This window comes from Sinohyriopsis cumingii, chromosome 1, assembly GCF_028554795.1.
Source record: "Sinohyriopsis cumingii isolate HCF-2022 chromosome 1, ASM2855479v2, whole genome shotgun sequence".
Classification (NCBI taxonomy): domain Eukaryota; kingdom Metazoa; phylum Mollusca; class Bivalvia; order Unionida; family Unionidae; genus Sinohyriopsis; species Sinohyriopsis cumingii.
In genome coordinates this window covers 18,119,274-18,140,528 of record NC_142961.1, presented here as the reverse complement: position 1 = coordinate 18,140,528, position 21,255 = coordinate 18,119,274, and the positions used below count along the sequence as shown (strand labels likewise).

At 35.1% G+C, this 21,255-nt stretch overlaps 1 protein-coding gene across 2 annotated transcripts in view; it reads right to left on the bottom strand.

Annotated features, from left to right (window-relative positions):
• LOC149806507 (uncharacterized) overlaps positions 1-21,255 on the bottom strand; it is a 48,212-nt gene that overhangs the window by 15,571 nt on the left and 11,386 nt on the right. Inside the window, exon 1 of one of the 2 annotated variants that reach the window (XM_089954036.1) lies at positions 9,210-9,740. The exons of the other annotated variant lie outside the window; for it this stretch is intronic. Coding sequence (XP_089810162.1) covers positions 9,210-9,272 — 63 coding nt within the window. The 5' untranslated portion in view covers positions 9,273-9,740. Of the gene's footprint in view, positions 1-9,209; positions 9,741-21,255 lie in introns of those variants that run through there. 2 annotated transcript variants of the gene reach the window in all.

The window sequence follows — 21,255 nt, the reverse complement described above, 5'->3', positions numbered from 1 at the left end:
AGATCGCATAACTCCAGTACAAGACATGAAACAAGAATGTCATAATAGATCGCATAACTCTAAGTAAAAGACATGAAACAAGAATGGCATAATAGATCGCATAACTCGAAGTAAAAGACCTGAAACAAGAATGGCATAATATATCGCATAACTCTAAGTAAAAGACATGAAACAAGAATGGCATAATAGATCGCATAACTCCAGTACAAGACAGGAAACAAGAATGTCATAATAGATCGCATAACTCTAAGTAAAAGACACGAAACAAGGATAATGGCATAATAGATCGTATAACTCCAGTACAAGACATGAAACAAGAATGGCATAATAGATCGCATAACTCTAAGTACAAGACATGAAACAAGAATGGCATAATAAATCGCATAACTCCGAGTACAAGACATGAAACAAAAATGGCATAATAGATCGCAAAACTCCAAGTACAAGACATGAAACAAGAATGGCATAATAGATCGCATAACTCGCCAGTATGATGAATATATTAGGCTCGTGTAAACATTATTAACACCCAGAAGATAATTTCAGACTTAATTTATCTTCACAATGGAACATTGCCAGCGTTTCGAACTAAAGTTGGTTTTAATTGTTATTATATAATTGTAGAACTTGACCTTTAATAGGTATTATAAAGCCAGTATTGTGCATAAGATCTACTAAACTACATACATACATACATACATACATACATACACACACACACACACACATACATACATAACAAATAAAAACAGTCTTTCTACGATGCTAAAGTATAGGTATTATAATGAATGGATCAAAAGTATAAATGTATTATTATTATTATTATTATTATATAATATCATTGTTTAACCCTAGAAGCCAGATTTTACTGGGTGAAAGTCACTGGTTTTGAGCAACCTTGGAGTGACCGCCATAATTAGAAACATATTGTATGTATCAGTATTACGCAGATTGGTCACTTCAGATGAAAATGACAAGCATGCACTCCACTCCTCTAATTTCAGTACTCATCTACATGTGCAAAACCACAGCTAACATGTAGGGGGTAACCAATATACAATACAATTCATTAAGGTGGAAAGTTTTCCATTAAAGAGACTTATTTTTTCTTACTTCAATGGTTGAGCCAAATGTTTGAAAAAATTTACATATTGTTTCAATGGCATGAAAATAAAAAGCGGTCGTCTACATATGAATTTAAACATTTATACCAAATTTCATTTATCCACCTAAAGTGGCTTTTGCCCAATCCTCATAACAAAGTTTTCATTTTAAAATGTATGTCCAAAAAGATTAAAACATGTGTACAAAATGGAACAATTATTATAACAGCTTAAAATATAATAACGTTATCTACATTATAATACAATGAGTCATCCAAATGTCTTTTGTCTGTCTCAAATGGTTTTTTCTCAACGTCACTAAGGTCTTTGTTTAATTGAAAAATGGCTGTAATGGTCTCAATATGATTATGCAAGCTTGCACATGAGCTTTTATGGACCGGGGTGGACATGACATCATCGAAATGCTCCTGCTGCATGCAGTGGGACATAAACATGTTAATTTGAAGATCTGAAGACAATCTCTCTCTCTCTCTTTCTCTCTCTCTCTCTCTCATGTACAAGATAATAATTGGAAACTGAAATGACATTTGAATCAAGCTCTTTCAAAGCAGAAAGCAACCCTTCCTGTCCGATCAGGTGAAGAATGTCGTGGTGCTTTAAGTTGAAGGAAGATTACCTTTGCAGAAAATGCTAGTTTCCTCAGAAACAATTATTTTCAAACTATCTGTCACCAAAATAAAACTGAATCGTTCCAGAATTTCTAGTACCAAGAAAACCAAAACCAACATATAAATGTTATGGTGAATTTATTAAACGTTGTTTCATACAGACATATATTATCAACGTGAGCCGCCATGTAATCTTGAGATAAGGTTTGAAATCGTTAGAACCCATTATGACCGACTTTAAAATTTGTATTGTTCCTTGAATCTAACTAAAACTCGATCACAGTTTGAATTTATAATCTTCTATCTGGATTAGACAATGAACCGAATAGCCTGCGCCTCTGAAGTGGTGCAATACACATTTGGCCCAAATATGGACGATATATCAAGACTTTTATAACTACTATATTGACAAAGCGACATAGATAAACCCTTCCTTTTTTGTTCTGTTTGGCAACCGTCCATTCATGTAATGTTGCATAAGCCAAAACATTTCCATGCTTTGAAACAAGCTATATATCATAGAGTTGCCTATTGTTTTTCCTAGGTATATAGTAAACCGTGTTTAACAAGTGCTTCTACTGATAGAGAAAATACGTGTAAAAGAAAAGCAGTATCAACAATACTAAATAATACTATCATTTTTGTTTATCCATCTAATGCGTGGATGAAAAAAATGGAAAAGGAATGCGTTTCCCCCACATCGCGCGGTCCTTTTTTAAACAAAACGAAACAGAAAATGGCCTTCTGATGAAAACAGATGATGTGTTCTTGTGATGAGTCACTGTTTGTCATAACTTGATTAAATGACATTGGATATGTAACAATTTTTGTGACATTAGGTAAAGATATCTCGATGATCTGGTCTTTTTATTTATATCAGTAAACATATTTGATCCGAAATAGAAATGTGTTTAAAAAACACATACACAATCAGTGTCTCAAAGCAAAACCTAACAATGGTACGGACGTACATATGGTCAAGGGAAGTGTCTCACACAAGGAAGAGTCACACACTATCATAACCAGTTGATTTATGTTATAAAGGAAAAGTGGCCAGCTACTTGGAAACCGTTATATTTAACAAGTCACAGTGACTTTGCAATAGGACCTTTATGCCCGCCAAAGTTAATCAGATGTGTAGTTGTGTCAGAGGGAAACATTTAATAAAGGTCTCTAAATCAGATTTCAAGTTACTGCTGGGACTATTTTGCTTTCTTCGGTTACAATGACCGAGGGTTGACCACCTCATATTAAATGGGTCCTTTGTAAGTCATTCACTCGCAAAATTTGGTTCACATATGTGGCGAAGATCTAAAGTTAGTGCACAGAAAAAAATTTATATTGTTGAAAAACAGTGACAGTTCATCTTTAGGCACCCAAAGCAATATTGCTTTTTGTTTCCTAATGGAAACTCTATTGCAGTTTGATGAATGTGTGTAAACCGGAAATCTTTAGTTACTGTGTTGAATAGAAACTGTTAAAGGGCAGACTGACCGGCTTACAATAATATACACACACACCACGTGTATAAAAATATAAAACTTCTCGAAAACTAAAATTACACATCAAAATCATAACCTTGAGAGCATTGAACATTTTTGTTTATCCATCTAATGCGTGGATGAAAAGCTTTGTTGTGAAATATAATTTGATATTTAAAGAGCAAGCAGTTTATAAATGAATTATTTTATAAAACAAATGATAGGACGCGATTTGCGACATTCCTTTTTGAAAGAATTTACTTCTATTTAGCGATGTATACAAGTTTCCATGACAATTCACTTCAGTGAACATTTGCAAGTGAAGATTCATTCATCCAGGTTGCAAATATATGACTGAAAACACATCCATGATTCTGACTAATAGGATGATAGCCCTAACATCACATAATATTACCAAGTTCGTCCTGAGGCCGCAGCTAACATTTAATTTAAAAGAGGCCTGTGATGTACATAAATGTTGTCAGTAGAAGTGGTGTTTGTGGGAAACTGTCTCAGTTGAAAACAGTGCCATTATGCATATCATATGATACAGCAAAAAAAAAAAAAGATCAATAGACAGTGTTACACTATATTGGTGCTGTTATTAGTATCATCCTGTCTGCTAGAAAAGTAACTCCACTATCTTGTTATCTACTTACACAGACAAGTGATTTCAAGAATTGTCAGCGAGACAGCCTATTTCAGCTGTATGTAATAGTGTCTGTTTGATTTTGCCGCTGTTACACTGTGGTTTTTGTGTCCTTTGATTCCCTGGACATTTTCAAACGATGTGATCATCATTCTTACCATATCATATAATAACCATATCATATAATATATCAGGTCTTAAAGCGCATGTCTGACAGGAAACGTTCCATTGCACATCGTGGTTAGCAAGTTAAAAAGAATGTCTTTAGTGTATGAAGAAATGGGAAATGTGACCTACATTCTCTTGGAGGAGTGTCTGGGCTAAGTCAAATATTATTTATGTCAATTACGCCTATCATTTAATTTGAATGGAGGTCACGAGAATATCATGTTAGACTAGCAGTACATTTGTTCCATAGATGTATGATGCACGCCCTAATTTTTGATTGGCTCTATAAAATGAGAAAGTCAGATCATGACGGTTAAGTTATTGTATAATATAAAGAATTAAATTGTTCGAGAATCTCAAAGTGACATAGATATTGTTGATTTGGTGCACATATTGAGACTATAGAAATGAATACAAGCACCAAGAATGTTATTCTACAGGTTATACCAGCTGTGTGTGTGTCTGTGTGTGCGTGTGTGTGTGTGTGTGTGTTTGAGAGAGAGAGAGAGAGAGAGAACGTTACTTATTTACAATTGTTATTTGGACTAGCAGAGTGTTAAACATTTATTTTCAAAAGTCAACACCTATCGGATCATGTGATGTTATTCCAGGACTTGAATATTGAAAGAATTATGTTGGATTGTGTGAAACTTTCATGAATGTTAGTGGTATTTTGCTTTCGCAAGATTACCTAGAGGTCAAATCTTTTGGATTTAAAACTGTTATTCTTCAGTTGTGCAAGCGCTTCAGCACATAAACACATTAGTAACAACATTCTGAATACTTCTATACTGTTGTCGGATTTGTTGGAAATCGATAGAACAATTTGGTTTTTTCTAGAAATTCGTATACTGTAACTTATTTTAATTCTTTAACTTTGTTTGTATTCTCTATTTTAAGGAATAAATCTATAGTTTAGAAAACTGAATGTTTGTTTGTTGTTGTTTGTTTTTTTTTTTTGTTTTTTTTTACCTTGTCTTGTTATTTAAGTCTCTATACAAAACAGGATTAATGGAAGCACGTATCAAAATTTGAGTTCCACTTGAATATCTTCAGGTTTTGAAATTTATTTAAATATTTTCAAAATTTTAAGTTTAGATATTTTAGAAGATTGTGTTTAGAAGTTTGAATTTTGTTGTTTGAAATGTTAGTAGTCTCATGCATTTTGATTTCATACCTGGGAAATTAATAGTAAAACCAACACACTTTCACCACGACATCCAAAGTAGATAACTGTATTGTAGATCCTACCCAAAAGAGAGATAGAGTTAGGCAAAAAGAAAAGTTAAATTTATTGACAACGAGGAAATTAAAGTCCGTACAGTATAAGCAGGTCTACAAGCAAATGATAGTGACAGCAAATGCATTATTTTGATTGTACATGGATGTTTGGATGAAAACAGGCAAGAAGGTTCAAGAATTCAAGATCAAGAATTGTATCAGTAGTGATAGTAGAACACACCTTGATGAGAAAGGATTTAAATTTTAGAGACGGCAGCTAGTACAGCTGATGATTATTTTTTATTTACAAGGTTCCGTTTGTAAATAAATCTTTCTTTCAGTAGGTTCTTGTTAAGAGATATTACAAATCTCAAACTGGTATAACGGTGAAGAATCAAATATCTGATAGGAAGGATCAGAAATTCTTATCTCTTCCCACGTGCATTTATTGTACGGAGAAAAGGGCGCATTATTTCTGATTGCTTTGTGATAGGGTGGAATACAGGCAACATAATCCTAACGAAGTAGTTGCAAATGCACTTGTTTTAAGAGGTCAAGGTCACAGTCGTGCAATGAAAGAGATACTTGCTTGGGAGCTAGCTTACCCGTCTGATTTTATTACGGATATGTACGAACCATTCAAGGGTTGAGTATCACTTGTTGGTGATTTAGATAAGACTACTCCTAGTAAGATTTTGAGAGATACAGGAGCTTCTCTGAGTTTATTAAAAATACCTCGCCCTTTTCTGAGAAGTTTTCTTCTAGTGATAATGCTCTAACACAGGGAGTATATTATGGTTGTGTTAATGTTCCTCTCCTCTGTGTAATGTGTCATCAGACTTAGTTTTGGGATCGGGTGATTAATAAATGAGCCCAAAGCTCTTTGCCCAGTAGTGGTGTTTAATTGTTACAAGGTGATGGCCAAGCTGATAATAAGGTTGTAGTTAATACGCTTGTAACTGACAAACCAAGTATAGATCGAACACTTGATCCTATCGAAGTAGACATCACTATTCGATATCAAGCTTGCGCTGTTACTAGAGCTATGGAGAATGTTGTTGTCGAACAGGATGTTATTCCTTTAGTGGACACAGTTTGGGGTTGTTGTCGAACAGGATGTTATTCCTTTAATGGACACCGTTTGGGGTCAGATTTGTAATGAGGTCACTTTTGCTCCTAGTTTAAATCAATCAGGAAGTATTGATCCTTTGGCTAAACATTCTCTTAAATCTGGTCAGGGTGAGAAAGTACAATCACTTGCTGTCTTAAATGAAGAAGATCCAGAAATATGTTTATTTCAGAGGGCTTTTAGTCAAAGAGATGCAACATAAAGAACTTGTTACTTCTTCAAAAATGGGGTCCTTATGAGGAAATGAAAGCAACTTGATCTACCCGCTGGTGTTGAGTGGTCAGTAAACTATCAAATTGTTGTTCCTAAATTATATCGACCGGGAATTCGTAGTCTAGCCCAGGAAACGCCGCTGTCTGGTCATTTAGGAGTCAAAAAGACTTAGTCCAAGATTTTCAATCATCGTTATTGTCCTAAACTTAAATGTGATATTTCTAAATTTTGTACATCTTGTCGTACTTGTCAAATAGTAGGAAAATCCAATAAGAAGATACCCAAAGCTCATCTTTCACCTATTCCTGCGTTTAATGAAACATTTAGTAGAGTAGTGGTAGACTGTGTCAGCCCTTTGTCTAAGACTAAGTTAGGCAACCAATGCTTGCTGATAATTATGTGTGCTTCCACAACTTTTCTAGAAACTATTCCTTTAAGGACCATTAAAACTGAGACCTTAGTAGACGCTGTGGTAAACCTTTCTTTTACACATTTTGGTCTTCAAAGATATTATTCAGGAAAGGTTACAGATAACGACGTTCATCTGCTGTTGTTTCCTGCTGCGAAATCTGTTTGAGCTTCTTTTCAGAGTTTGTATTTTGTTCCCTATAAAGTTAGAAAGAAAGTGAGCGACTTCACAAATAGTATCCACACTACTCCTGGGTGGCACGATAGGAATAAATCAATAAATGACAAATATATAAATAAAAATAACAATAAATAGAAAAAAGGTATATATAATCGAAAACTAACTGAAAATCATTAGCTAAGCCCGTAATATGAAACTGAACCAAAGTTTGTGGAATATGTAATATATGTCACGATGGATGTTCTGCTTACCAAAACGAGTCCCTCTACAGCATCCACTGTATCATGTGTAACAGTATGTATACATTAAGCTTAATGCAAAAATGTAACATATTTCAGTAGAATGTGAAAATATGAGACAGTGACATTCTTTTCTTGTGGTAGATGCATTCGATCACCACCACATGAACAGTTCTTAAAAAATGAACTTAAATTACAACATTTAACCAGTCATCAAAACGTAAAATTTTGGACATAGTGACCCACGCGACATCTTCGCTAGCCAAGGTTCCGATGTGTTAAGCCTATCTACACCTAGAATGGATTAATAAATAGGCAATGTCCACTGCTAGCATGTGTTTGCACAAATACATCCTTTCCCTCAAATACATATGTAATGACTTCTCTCTGGTCTATAGTCATACTTTTAATGGTAAGCTTACAAAGTATCCTTTTGGAGTAAACTGCGTCCACTGTTTTTTTCGGTCGACACCTCTGTTACACGCTATTAGTGGGCATTACATACTTAGGGAGACAACTCGTGGAATCCAATAGATGTCGCTAGGACAAAGCTCTGAAATATCTGACCGATCCGCCAAAGTGAAGATAGGGTTAACATATCGGAACCTTGGCTAGCAAAGATGACTACGCGAGGGTGTCCAAGCCCCTCCCACCCCCCATTCATGAATCCATGTATAACACTGTATAAGCATTGGAAAATAACGGAGCTGAAACGCTGTCAATCAGTAATGAACAAATAATGTACACAGATAGCCACCTAATTATATACCCTCTTCAACATATTTTCTAGGACAAAGGAACAAAGAATGGTTCAAATGCAGTTAGGCTGTACGTGTGCAAATACTTTATATATGCGGACGACGACTCACAATAATTCTTCTCTATTGCAGTAGCTAGCTAAATATGTACAAGAAAATTGAAAATTTATTAACATATGATTAGGTCATCTATATATGCATACAAACATTCACGTCAAATTTATGTTATCTGCTTCAATGAGGTTAGAGCTAACCAATAATTCTACTAAAAAGTATAACTTCCAGACTTACTGAAATTCTGATAAAAGTTGCAACCTACAAAAAAGTATTTTAAAAAATCTAAAAACAAAATGTCAAACCTCCAAAAAGATAACAATTTATACTAAAATGTGTAGTTTCTAAAAAGATAACAATTTTACTAATAAGCTTAACGTCCAATAATATATAAATAAAAAAATGCTGTAAAAAAGTGGAACAATTGCTACAACAGTGCACAATACTCTAGCCAGATCATACCAACTATTAGTTGTCTTATCTCAAGTGGTTTTAGCTTAACATAGGCCGATAAATCAGCCCTTCTTCACCCGTGGTGATATTGAGAACAGCATCTTCCATCAGTGCCTAAACAGATTTGTGGGGTTGATTTATCGGACTAAGCCTAACAGTGCTAAAGTGTTTGTTGTCAGAAATGTATTTTATACAATGAAAATATATTGCAATGGTCTGAAAATCTAATCAGTTCATATACATATGCATGTAATATACATATGCATGTAAAGATGCTAGCAAATTTACGTGGCATATACTTAGTACACTTTTCCCACTGATAAGGTGCCGTTTGTCACTGATGGGTTGGGCATGGCCTAATCAAAATGACCATGCTACGGGGGGGGGGGCATACATTAATGTAAATATATACTCTCTCTCTCTCTCTCTCTCTCTCTCTCTCTCTCTCTTATATAAAAGATAATAATCGGAAAATGCAGTTATATGCGATTCAAACTCTTTCGAAGTCGAAAAACAACCGTACCTGTTTGACAGGATGAAGAATGCCGCTTCGCTGTGAGTTTTCACTGTCCATTTTTGCGGACATTGATCTTTGCAGAAACTGCTACTTCCCTCAGGAAAATGGTTCTTTTCAGAGAGTCTCTCAGCAAATAAAGCTAAATCTGTCCAGAAATTTTAACAGAACCAAAACCAAAACCAAAACATAAACTTGGTGGTATATCCCTTGTACAGTCTCTCATGCAGGCATATTTGTTTAAGGTGAGCTTTCATGTTGATTTCGCAGCAAAGTTTGTGATCATTTAAACTCATCATGACTGATTTAGAAAATTATCTTGTTCGTAAAATCTAAGAAAACTATATCACAGTCGTTGAAATTTGTGTAGCTATCACTGCTGTCCTTTTTCTAGACGAAACAATAAACCGAATATCCGTCGTAGTGTAGAAAATATTGGGGCCTGATACAGTTTATATCTCAATATCTTTGCAGGTACTATTCTTAAAAACAAGTCAACATGACTACTTTCCTTTTGTAATGTTTGGCAACTGTCAATCAGCACGTCCAATCAAATACGCCAAACCATTCCTGTGCATAGCAGCTTGGTATATCACATTTCTGAGGTTAATTCTGATTGGTTGCTCATGAATTGCAAGAGTAGGAGCATGCGCTTCTAAGAAAAGTTCGAAGTGTAAATGTTAATAAGGGTACAGGGATATTTGTTTAACTTTGATAAAACAACATTATAAGCTGTTTCGCTGCTTCCACTGATACAGGAACAATGAAAACGAGCAACGAAAACAATTTTAAAACGGATGGAACATGCGTTTTGCCGTACAGAAAGTAGGTCATTTCTGTTAAGAAATGACGTGTTCTTTTAAATAGAGTCAATGTAGCGTTTGTTGGTTGTTTGCTTAAGGTACAGACTGATAAGTGCCATATTCGATGATTCAGTCTTTGTCTTCATGTATATCACAATTTTAATTGAAACGAGATATGTGTTCAAGGAAAACGGATGCCCCATCACAGTACCTGAAATGTACCTAAACACAAACCTATTAAACGGTTGACTGTTGTACGGAAGGACAAGAATAATAAAAATATTACCCATACTCATGGGCGCCCGCACAGGGGTTCGTTTCTTTACTTAGTTTATCTACATGTACAGTATAATAATACCACAGGGGCTCGTATCGTTGCTTACAATTTAACTGTCAGTCATATATGTACAGTATAATAATACCACAGGGGCTCGTATCGTTGCATACAATTTAACTGTCAATCATACATGTACAGTATAATAATACCATGGGCTTGTATTGTTGCTTACAATTTAACTATCAGTTAAAGAGGGACTATGTCAAAATACTTCAGGGACTCGTATCGTTGCTTACAATTTAACTATCAGTCATGCATGTACTATATAATAATAGTATAGTTAAATTGTAAGCAACTATATGAGCCCCCGATTTCACCTCTAAACAATATTTTGGTCTACATCCGTAAAACTTAATAGCTGGCCACTACATGTTTGTTCCCCCACCACAGAAAATAATTATGTGGGCTCCCCTGCAAGTCATGCTGGGGCACATAATGTAGAGGAGCAATGTATTACCATATTACCATTTTACCATCATAAGTTTTCCGGTCGAACATACCCCGGTACCTTTTCACTACCTGTTTTTCCGTAGTTCCGTCAGTAAGGAATGTGCAGCAGTTCCCATGTTATTTCTTGTTATGAATTAAATAATATTAAGAGCATGAATGCATTCAATTAAAAAAAAATATTTTTGACTTTGTGTGAATACATGAAGGAATAATGCAAATTAGTTATATGGACTGATATGTCGTCTGATCAACTGCAAGCATTATTTGTTCAGCAAAAATTACCAGAGTCTCGCAAATAACACAATATGCCAACTGTCTTTTTGTGGGTCATATTAAGCTTGATACTGACTGTTGAATCCTGAAATCATCCATCTGCATCATGATGTGGGAGCCCTATAGTTATTTTGTTCACCTCGCTGCCCGTTCACACTTCATGTATCCACCAAAGCTCTGCATACGATACACATAACAAGATGGCATCTGTTTGTGATTTCCCTTTATATGTAGAATGTTTCATCTGTATGGGAGTTACTGCCTTTTTATTTTAAATTTCCACTACATATGACCAATATAATCGGCATGGTTCAGGAACCATTCTTCATATTTTGATGCAATTTGGTGCGTAGATTATAACACAGACCTAGATGTACCTTTTATGGGTTTTGCCTCAGTGCCATTAGGGACAGGACCCTGGCCCTAGATAATAATAAAGTCATATAAACGAAGGTTGAGGTGTCACTTGTAAATGGCATAGGTCACGAAACCTGATGTAATTTAATTTGAACATCTAACAGATACATATGTGCTTTCCTTGACAATTAACTTGGTATTTTCACATGAGATATTGTTTTTAACCTAGCAATAAAGAGACAACGCCAATATGGATGACAACTCACATGGTATTTTTACTTGTGTGTGTGTTTTAGATTTAGATTTTTAATGTAGCTTTAACAATTTTTCAGTCTTATTGCTACAATGTCTGCATTGTGACAGTTTATAGTGATGTCTAGCACTGGTGCATCATGCCACAAACACGTAGCATGATGTCCCACCCAGTCACATTATCCTGACACCAGGCTGACCAGTCCTAACACTAATCTCTTAATGCTGAGCGCCAAGTGAAGCAGCTGTTAGTACCATTTTTGTAAGTTTTTGGTACGACTTGGCTGAGACCGAACCCACGACCTCCCACATCCGAGGCAGACTCTCTAACCACTAGGCCACCAGAGCCATCGGGTGTTACTTGTAGTCTAACACATCTCGATAGCCATTCAACATATCGTGATGCAACCTAATAACTTCAATGTTTCATAGACCAGCATATGCCTTTCATCATTTTTTGTTGATTTTACCCTACCTACTTGATAACGTTTTGTGACACTTAAATCATTTTGTTTGGTTTTTTTGTTTGTTTTTTGGTATTATATCAAGGACAAAATTACAGAATAAAACGCGATTTATTTGTACAAAACTATTAAAATTACAGAATAAAATGGGATTTGATTGTACAAAACAATTAAAATTACAGAATAAAATGGGATTTAATTGTACAAAACTATTAAAATTACAGAATAAAATGGGATTTCATTGTACAAAACAATTAAAATTACAGAATAAAATGGGATTTAATTGTATAAAACTATTAAAATTACAGAATAAAATGGGATTTAATTGTACAAAACTATTAAAATGGCTGACTAAATACTGTGAATTAAAGCTAATAATTAATCAAGCACTGCATAGCTCCTGGATTACAAAGGATAATTAAATAAAACAATTGTTGGTTGTTGTTGTTGTGGGGTTAAACGCCATTTTTCAGCACACGATAGGCTATACATGGCGGCCAGTATTAATGGTGGAGGAAGAACCCAGGAAAACCTCGGAAAGAACCACCGACCCTCGAGAAGCTACTGGCAAGCTTTCTCACATACCCACATTGGCTGAATCTTAGACTTGAACCGCCGCAGACAGAGGTGAGATGGCAGTGATCCGTAACGAAGAGCGCTTTAGACCACTCGGCCACTCGGGGCCCCAACAATTGTTGGTATAGTATCTTTATTAAATGTATTGGGAAAATAAACGATATAGCAGATCTAGTGATGAGTACATACAAAAACTATGGGAGCTCAGTGTGGCCGAGTGGTCTAAAGCTCTGTTACAGATCACTGCCATCTCACCTGTCTGTGTGGGTTCGAATCTTGGATTCAGCCAATCTTGGGGAAAAAAACGATATAGCAGATCTTGTGATGAGTACATACAAAAACTATAGGAGCCCTGAGTGGCTGAGTGGTCTAAAGTGCTCTCTGTTACAGATCACTGTCATCTCACCCCTGTGTGTGTGGGTTCAAGTCTCGGATTCAGCCAATGTGGATATGTGAGAAAGCTTGCCAGTAGCTTCTCATGGGTACGTGGTTCTTTCAGGGGTTTTCCTGGGTTCTTCCTCAACCATTAATGCTGATATATTAATGTGAAAGCAACTTCTGTGTCTGATTCAAACTTCATGAATAAAAAAAATAAAATTTTACTGCATTTTCATTCTGTTAATTACATTTTTTTTCAACTATTCAAAAGGAACACAGGAGTACTTTGTGAAATATATTTCATACATGTAGCTAATTGCTGAAAACAATTAACAGCTAAGTCCTGCCTTCTCAAAGCCCATTATTATCATATGCAATCATAAGTTATTTGTTGAGATAATCCAATTTGCATGAAATGGCTACTGGCAAATGTTTCAGGTTGATAGAAACCTTATATGCAAATATATCTTCAACATCCTCCCACTAATTTAATTCCACAATCACCTTGGTCATGACAGATGAAATTGTCATTTGCAACATATCTATTTCTTTAGATGGGCATATTAACAACTCTACACAATGTGTAAATTATGTTATTATTCTTGCAAAACTCCAAAATGTAAGTTTAGATATAGTTTTCATCTAACTTGACTGACAAGGCATTCCATGAAATCTGATGTCTCACACAAGACCATTTTTAAGGAAACTTTGTGGGTAATTCCATGAAATCTGATGTCTCACACAAGACCATTTTTAAGGAAACTCTGAAGGTGATCGCTGATTTCTCTAACATGGTTCATACAACTATAGCAGGTTGATTTTCAGGGACATCTCAACAAGTTTTTAAGGACTTCCAAAGTTTTCCAGTAGTATTTTCTTTTTAAAGAAACTGAACTTTCCCCATGTGTTACTTTTTATCCTTGCATACCGCATAAAAAAGTACAAAGGTAGAAGGAAAAAAAGCCACAATTATCTAGCATGCACCTAAGCAATGCAACTACTACATCATTGATCCACCTAATTTTATCCCAATTTATTTATTCCTTATTTTTCAAATATATGTATATAAAAAAAATTCTAAATTTTATGACTGACATATCCACTATCAACATTTTGTATTCCTCAGATAAGTTAAAGTTAAAAAGAAATTCAAGGACATATCAAGGATAAAACAAACAATGACCGAGGTTTGACCACCTCATATTAAATGGGTCCTTTGTAAGTCATTCACTCGCAAAATTTGGTTCACATATGTGGCGAAGATCTAAAGTTAGTGCACAGAAACAATTTTATATTGTTGAAAAACAGTGACAGTTCATCTTTAGGCACCCAAAGCAATATTGCTTTTTGTTTCCTAATGGAAACTCTATTGCGAAGTTTGATGAATGTGTGTAAACCGGAAATCTTTATTTACTGTGTTGAATAGAAACTGTTAAAGGGCAGACTGACCGGCTTACAATAATATACACACACACCACGTGTATAAAAATATAAAACTTCTCGAAAACTAAAATTACACATCAAAATCATAACCTTGAGAGCATTGAACATTTTTGTTTATCCATCTAATGCGTGGATGAAAAGCTTTCTTGTGAAATATAATTTGATATTTAAAAAGCAAGCAGTTTATAAATGAATTATTTTATAAAACAAATGACAGGACGCGATTTGCGACATTCCTTTTTGAAAGAATTTACTTCTATTTAGCGATGTATACAAGCTTCCATGACAATTCACTTCAGTGAACATTTTCAAGTGAAGATTCATTCATCCAGTATGCAAATATATGCCTGAAAAATGAAAGTCAGATTCGAAACCCATCCATGATTCTGACTAATAGAATGATAGCCCTAACATCACATAATACTGCCAAGTTCGTCCTGAGGCCGCAGCTAACATTTAATTTAAAAGAGGCCTCTGATGTACAAAAATGTTGTCAGTAGAAGTGGTGTTTGTGGGAAACTGGCTCAGTTGAAAACAGTGCCATTATGCATATCATATGATACAGCAAAAAAAAAAGATCAATAGACAGTGTTACACTATATTGGTGTTGTTGTTAGTATCATCCTGTCTGCTAGAAAAGTAACTCCACTATCTTGTTATCTACTTACACAGACAAGTGATTTCAAGAATTGTCAGCGAGACAGCCTATTTCAGCTGTATGTAATAGTGTCTGTTTGATTTTGCCGCTGTTACACTGTGGTTTTTGTGTCCTTTGATTCCCTGGACATTTTCAAACGATGTGATCATCATTCTTACCATATCATATAATAACCATATCATATAATATATCAGGTCTTAAAGCGCATGTCTGACAGGAAACGTTCCATTGCACATCGTGGTTAGCAAGTTAAAAAGAATGTCTTTAGTGTATGAAGAAATGGGAAATGTGACCTACATTCTCTTGGAGGAGTGTCTGGGCTAAGTCAAATATTATTTATGTCAATTACGCCTATCATTTAATTTGAATGGAGGTCACGAGAATATCATGTTAGACTAGCAGTACATTTGTTCCATAGATGTATGATGCATGCCCTAATTTTTGATTGGCTCTATAAAATGAGAAAGTCAGATCATGACGGTTAAGTTATTGTATAATATAAAGAATTAAATTGTTCGAGAATCTCAAAGTGACATAGATATTGTTGATTTGGTGCACATATTGAGACTATAGAAATGAATACAAGCACCAAGAATGTTATTCTACAGGTTATGCCAGCTGTGTGTGTGTCTGTGTGTGCGTGTGTGTGTGTGTGTGTGTGTGTTTGAGAGAGAGAGAGAGAGAGAGAGAACGTTACTTATTTACAATTGTTATTTGGACTAGCAGAGTGTTAAACATTTATTTTCAAAAGTCAACACCTATCGGATCATGTGATTTTATTCCAGGACTTGAATATTGAAAGAATTATGTTGGATTGTGTGAAACTTTCATGAATGTTAGTGGTATTTTGCTTTCGCAAGATTACCTAGAGGTCAAATCTTTTGGATTTAAAACTGTTATTCTTCAGTTGTGCAAGCGCTTCAGCACATAAACACATTAGTAACAACATTCTGAATACTTCTATACTGTTGTCGGATTTGTTGGAAATCGATAGAACAATTTGGTTTTTTCTAGAAATTCGTATACTGTAACTTATTTTAATTCTTTAACTTTGTTTGTATTCTCTATTTTAAGGAATAAATCTATAGTTTAGAAAACTGAATGTTTGTTTGTTGTTGTTTGTTTTTTTTTTTGTTTTTTTTTATCTTGTCTTGTTATTTAAGTCTCTATACAAAACAGGATTAATGGAAGCACGTATCAAAATTTGAGTTCCACTTGAATATCTTCAGGTTTTGAAATTTATTTAAATATTTTCAAAATTTTAAGTTTAGATTTTTTAGAAGATTGTGTTTAGAAGTTTGAATTTTGTTGTTTGAAATGTTAGTAGTCTCATGCATTTTGATTTCATACCTGGGAAATTAATAGTAAAACCAACACACTTTCACCACGACATCCAAAGTAGATAACTGTATTGTAGATCCTACCCAAAAGAGAGATAGAGTTAGGCAAAAAGAAAAGTTAAATTTATTGACAACGAGGAAATTAAAGTCCGTACAGTATAAGCAGGTCTACAAGCAAATGATAGTGACAGCAAATGCATTATTTTGATTGTACATGGATGTTTGGATGAAAACAGGCAAGAAGGTTCAAGAATTCAAGATCAAGAATTGTATCAGTAGTGATAGTAGAACACACCTTGATGAGAAAGGATTTAAATTTTAGAGACGGCAGCTAGTACAGCTGATGATTATTTTTTATTTACAAGGTTCCGTTTGTAAATAAATCTTTCTTTCAGTAGGTTCTTGTTAAGAGATATTACAAATCTCAAACTGGTATAACGGTGAAGAATCAAATATCTGATAGGAAGGATCAGAAATTCTTATCTCTTCCCACGTGCATTTATTGTACGGAGAAAAGGGCGCATTATTTCTGATTGCTTTGTGATAGGGTGGAATACAGGCAACATAATCCTAACGAAGTAGTTGCAAATGCACTTGTTTTAAGAGGTCAAGGTCACAGTCGTGCAATGAAAGAGATACTTGCTTGGGAGCTAGCTTACCCGTCTGATTTTATTACGGATATGTACGAACCATTCAAGGGTTGAGTATCACTTGTTGGTGATTTAGATAAGACTACTCCTAGTAAGATTTTGAGAGATACAGGAGCTTCTCTGAGTTTATTAAAAATACCTCGCCCTTTTCTGAGAAGTTTTCTTCTAGTGATAATGCTCTAACACAGGGAGTATATTATGGTTGTGTTAATGTTCCTCTCCTCTGTGTAATGTGTCATCAGACTTAGTTTTGGGATCGGGTGATTAATAAATGAGCCCAAAGCTCTTTGCCCAGTAGTGGTGTTTAATTGTTACAAGGTGATGGCCAAGCTGATAATAAGGTTGTAGTTAATACGCTTGTAACTGACAAACCAAGTATAGATCGAACACTTGATCCTATCGAAGTAGACATCACTATTCGATATCAAGCTTGCGCTGTTACTAGAGCTATGGAGAATGTTGTTGTCGAACAGGATGTTATTCCTTTAGTGGACACAGTTTGGGGTTGTTGTCGAACAGGATGTTATTCCTTTAATGGACACCGTTTGAGGTCAGATTTGAAATGAGGTCACTTTTGCTCCTAGTTTAAATCAATCAGGAAGTATTGATCCTTTGGCTAAACATTCTCTTAAATCTGGTCAGGGTGGGAAAATACAATCACTTGCTGTCTTAAATGAAGAAGATCCAGAAATATGTTTATTTCAGATGGTTATTAGTCAAAGAGATGCAACATAAAGAACTTGTTACTTCTTCAAAAATGGGGTCCTTATGAGGAAATGAAAGCAACTTGATCTACCCGCTGGTGTTGAGTGGTCAGTAAACTATCAAATTGTTGTTCCTAAATTATATCGACCGGGAATTCGTAGTCTAGCCCAGGAAACGCCGCTGTCTGGTCATTTAGGAGTCAAAAAGACTTAGTCCAAGATTTTCAATCATCGTTATTGTCCTAAACTTAAATGTGATATTTCTAAATTTTGTACATCTTGTCGTACTTGTCAAATAGTAGGAAAATCCAATAAGAAGATACCCAAAGCTCATCTTTCACCTATTCCTGCGTTTAATGAAACATTTAGTAGAGTAGTGGTAGACTGTGTCAGCCCTTTGTCTAAGACCAAGTTAGGCAACCAATGCTTGCTGATAATTATGTGTGCTTCCACAACTTTTCTAGAAACTATTCCTTTAAGGACCATTAAAACTGAGACCTTAGTAGACGCTGTGGTAAACCTTTCTTTTACACATTTTGGTCTTCAAAGATATTATTCAGGAAAGGTTACAGATAACGACGTTCATCTGCTGTTGTTTCCTGCTGCGAAATCTGTTTGAGCTTCTTTTCAGAGTTTGTATTTTGTTCCCTATAAAGTTAGAAAGAAAGTGAGCGACTTCACAAATAGTATCCACACTACTCCTGGGTGGCACGATAGGAATAAATCAATAAATGACAAATATATAAATAAAAATAACAATAAATAGAAAAAAGGTATATATAATCGAAAACTAACTGAAAATCATTAGCTAAGCCCGTAATATGAAACTGAACCAAAGTTTGTGGAATATGTAATATATGTCACGATGGATGTTCTGCTTACCAAAACGAGTCCCTCTACAGCATCCACTGTATCATGTGTAACAGTATGTATACATTAAGCTTAATGCAAAAATGTAACATATTTCAGTAGAATGTGAAAATATGAGACAGTGACATTCTTTTCTTGTACGACTGTGGTAGATGCATTCGATCACCACCACATGAACAGTTCTTAAAAAATGAACTTAAATTACAACATTTAACCAGTCATCAAAGCGTAAAATTTTGGACATAGTGACCCACGCGACATCTTCGCTAGCCAAGGTTCCGATGTGTTAAGCCTATCTACACCTTGGCGGATCATTTACATATTTTGGTGCTTCAGGTCTGTGAATTTCATTCGATACGGCGGCAAGCCAACACATCCAATCAAAATCGGGTTGTTCAAATTTGAACACTATCTAACCAAGATCAAGACAACTAGAATGGACTAATAAATAGGCAATGTCCACTGCTAGCATGTGTTTGTACAAATACATCCTTTCCCTCAAATACATATGTAATGACTTCTCTCTGGTCTATAGTCATACTTTTAATGGTAAGCTTACAAAGTATCCTTTTGGAGTAAACTGCGTCCACTGTTTTTTTCGGTCGACACCTCTGTTACACGCTATTAGTGGGCATTACATACTTAGGGAGACAACTCGTGGAATCCAATAGATGTCGCTAGGACAAAGCTCTGAAATATCTGACCGATCCGCCAAAGTGAAGATAGGGTTAACATATCGGAACCTTGGCTAGCAAAGATGACTACGCGAGGGTGTCCAAGCCCCTCCCACCCCCCATTCATGAATCCATGTATAACACTGTATAAGCATTGGAAAATAACGGAGCTGAAACGCTGTCAATCAGTAATGAACAAATAATGTACACAGATAGCCACCTAATTATATACCCTCTTCAACATATTTTCTAGGACAAAGGAACAAAGAATGGTTCAAATGCAGTTAGGCTGTACGTGTGCAAATACTTTATATATGCGGACGACGACTCACAATAATTCTTCTCTATTGCAGAAGCTAGCTAAATATGTACAAGAAAATTGAAAATTTATTAACATATGATTAGGTCATCTATATATGCATACAAACATTCACGTCAAATTTATGTTATCTGCTTCAATGAGGTTAGAGCTAACCAATAATTCTACTAAAAAGTATAACTTCCAGACTTACTGAAATTCTGATAAAAGTTGCAACCTACAAAAAAGTATTTTAAAAAATCTAAAAACAAAATGTCAAACCTCCAAAAAGATAACAATTTATACTAAAATGTGTAGTTTCTAAAAAGATAACAATTTTACTAATAAGCTTAACGTCCAATAATATATAAATAAAAAAATGCTGTAAAAAAGTGGAACAATTGCTACAACAGTGCACAATACTCTAGCCAGATCATACCAACTATTAGTTGTCTTATCTCAAGTGGTTTTAGCTTAACATAGGCCGATAAATCAGCCCTTCTTCACCCGTGGTGATATTGAGAACAGCATCTTCCATCAGTGCCTAAACAGATTTGTGGGGTTGATTTATCGGACTAAGCCTAACAGTGCTAAAGTGTTTGTTGTCAGAAATGTATTTTATACAATGAAAATATATTGCAATGGTCTGAAAATCTAATCAGTTCATATACATATGCATGTAATATACATATGCATGTAAAGATGCTAGCAAATTTACGTGGCATATACTTAGTACACTTTTCCCACTGATAAGGTGCCGTTTGTCACTGATGGGTTGGGCATGGCCTAATCAAAATGACCATGCTACGGGGGGGGGGGGGGCATACATTAATGTAAATATATACTCTCTCTCTCTCTCTCTTATATAAAAGATAATAATCGGAAAATGCAGTTATATGCGATTCAAACTCTTTCGAAGTCGAAAAACAACCGTACCTGTTTGACAGGATGAAGAATGCCGCTTCGCTGTGAGTTTTCACTGTCCATTTTTGCGGACATTGATCTTTGCAGAAACTGCTACTTCCCTCAGGAAAATGGTTCTTTTCAGAGAGTCTCTCAGCAAATAAAGCTAAATCTGTCCAGAAATTTTAACAGAACCAAAACCAAAACCAAAACATAAACTTGGTGGTATATCCCTTGTACAGTCTCTCATGCAGGCATATTTGTTTAAGGTGAGCTTTCATGTTGATTTCGCAGCAAAGTTTGTGATCATTTAAACTCATCATGACTGATTTAGAAAATTATCTTGTTCGTAAAATCTAAGAAAACTATATCACAGTCGTTGAAATTTGTGTAGCTATCACTGCTGTCCTTTTTCTAGACGAAACAATAAACCGAATATCCGTCGTAGTGTAGAAAATATTGGGGCCTGATACAGTTTATATCTCAATATCTTTGCAGGTACTATTCTTAAAAACAAGTCAACATGACTACTTTCCTTTTGTAATGTTTGGCAACTGTCAATCAGCACGTCCAATCAAATACGCCAAACCATTCCTGTGCATAGCAGCTTGGTATATCACATTTC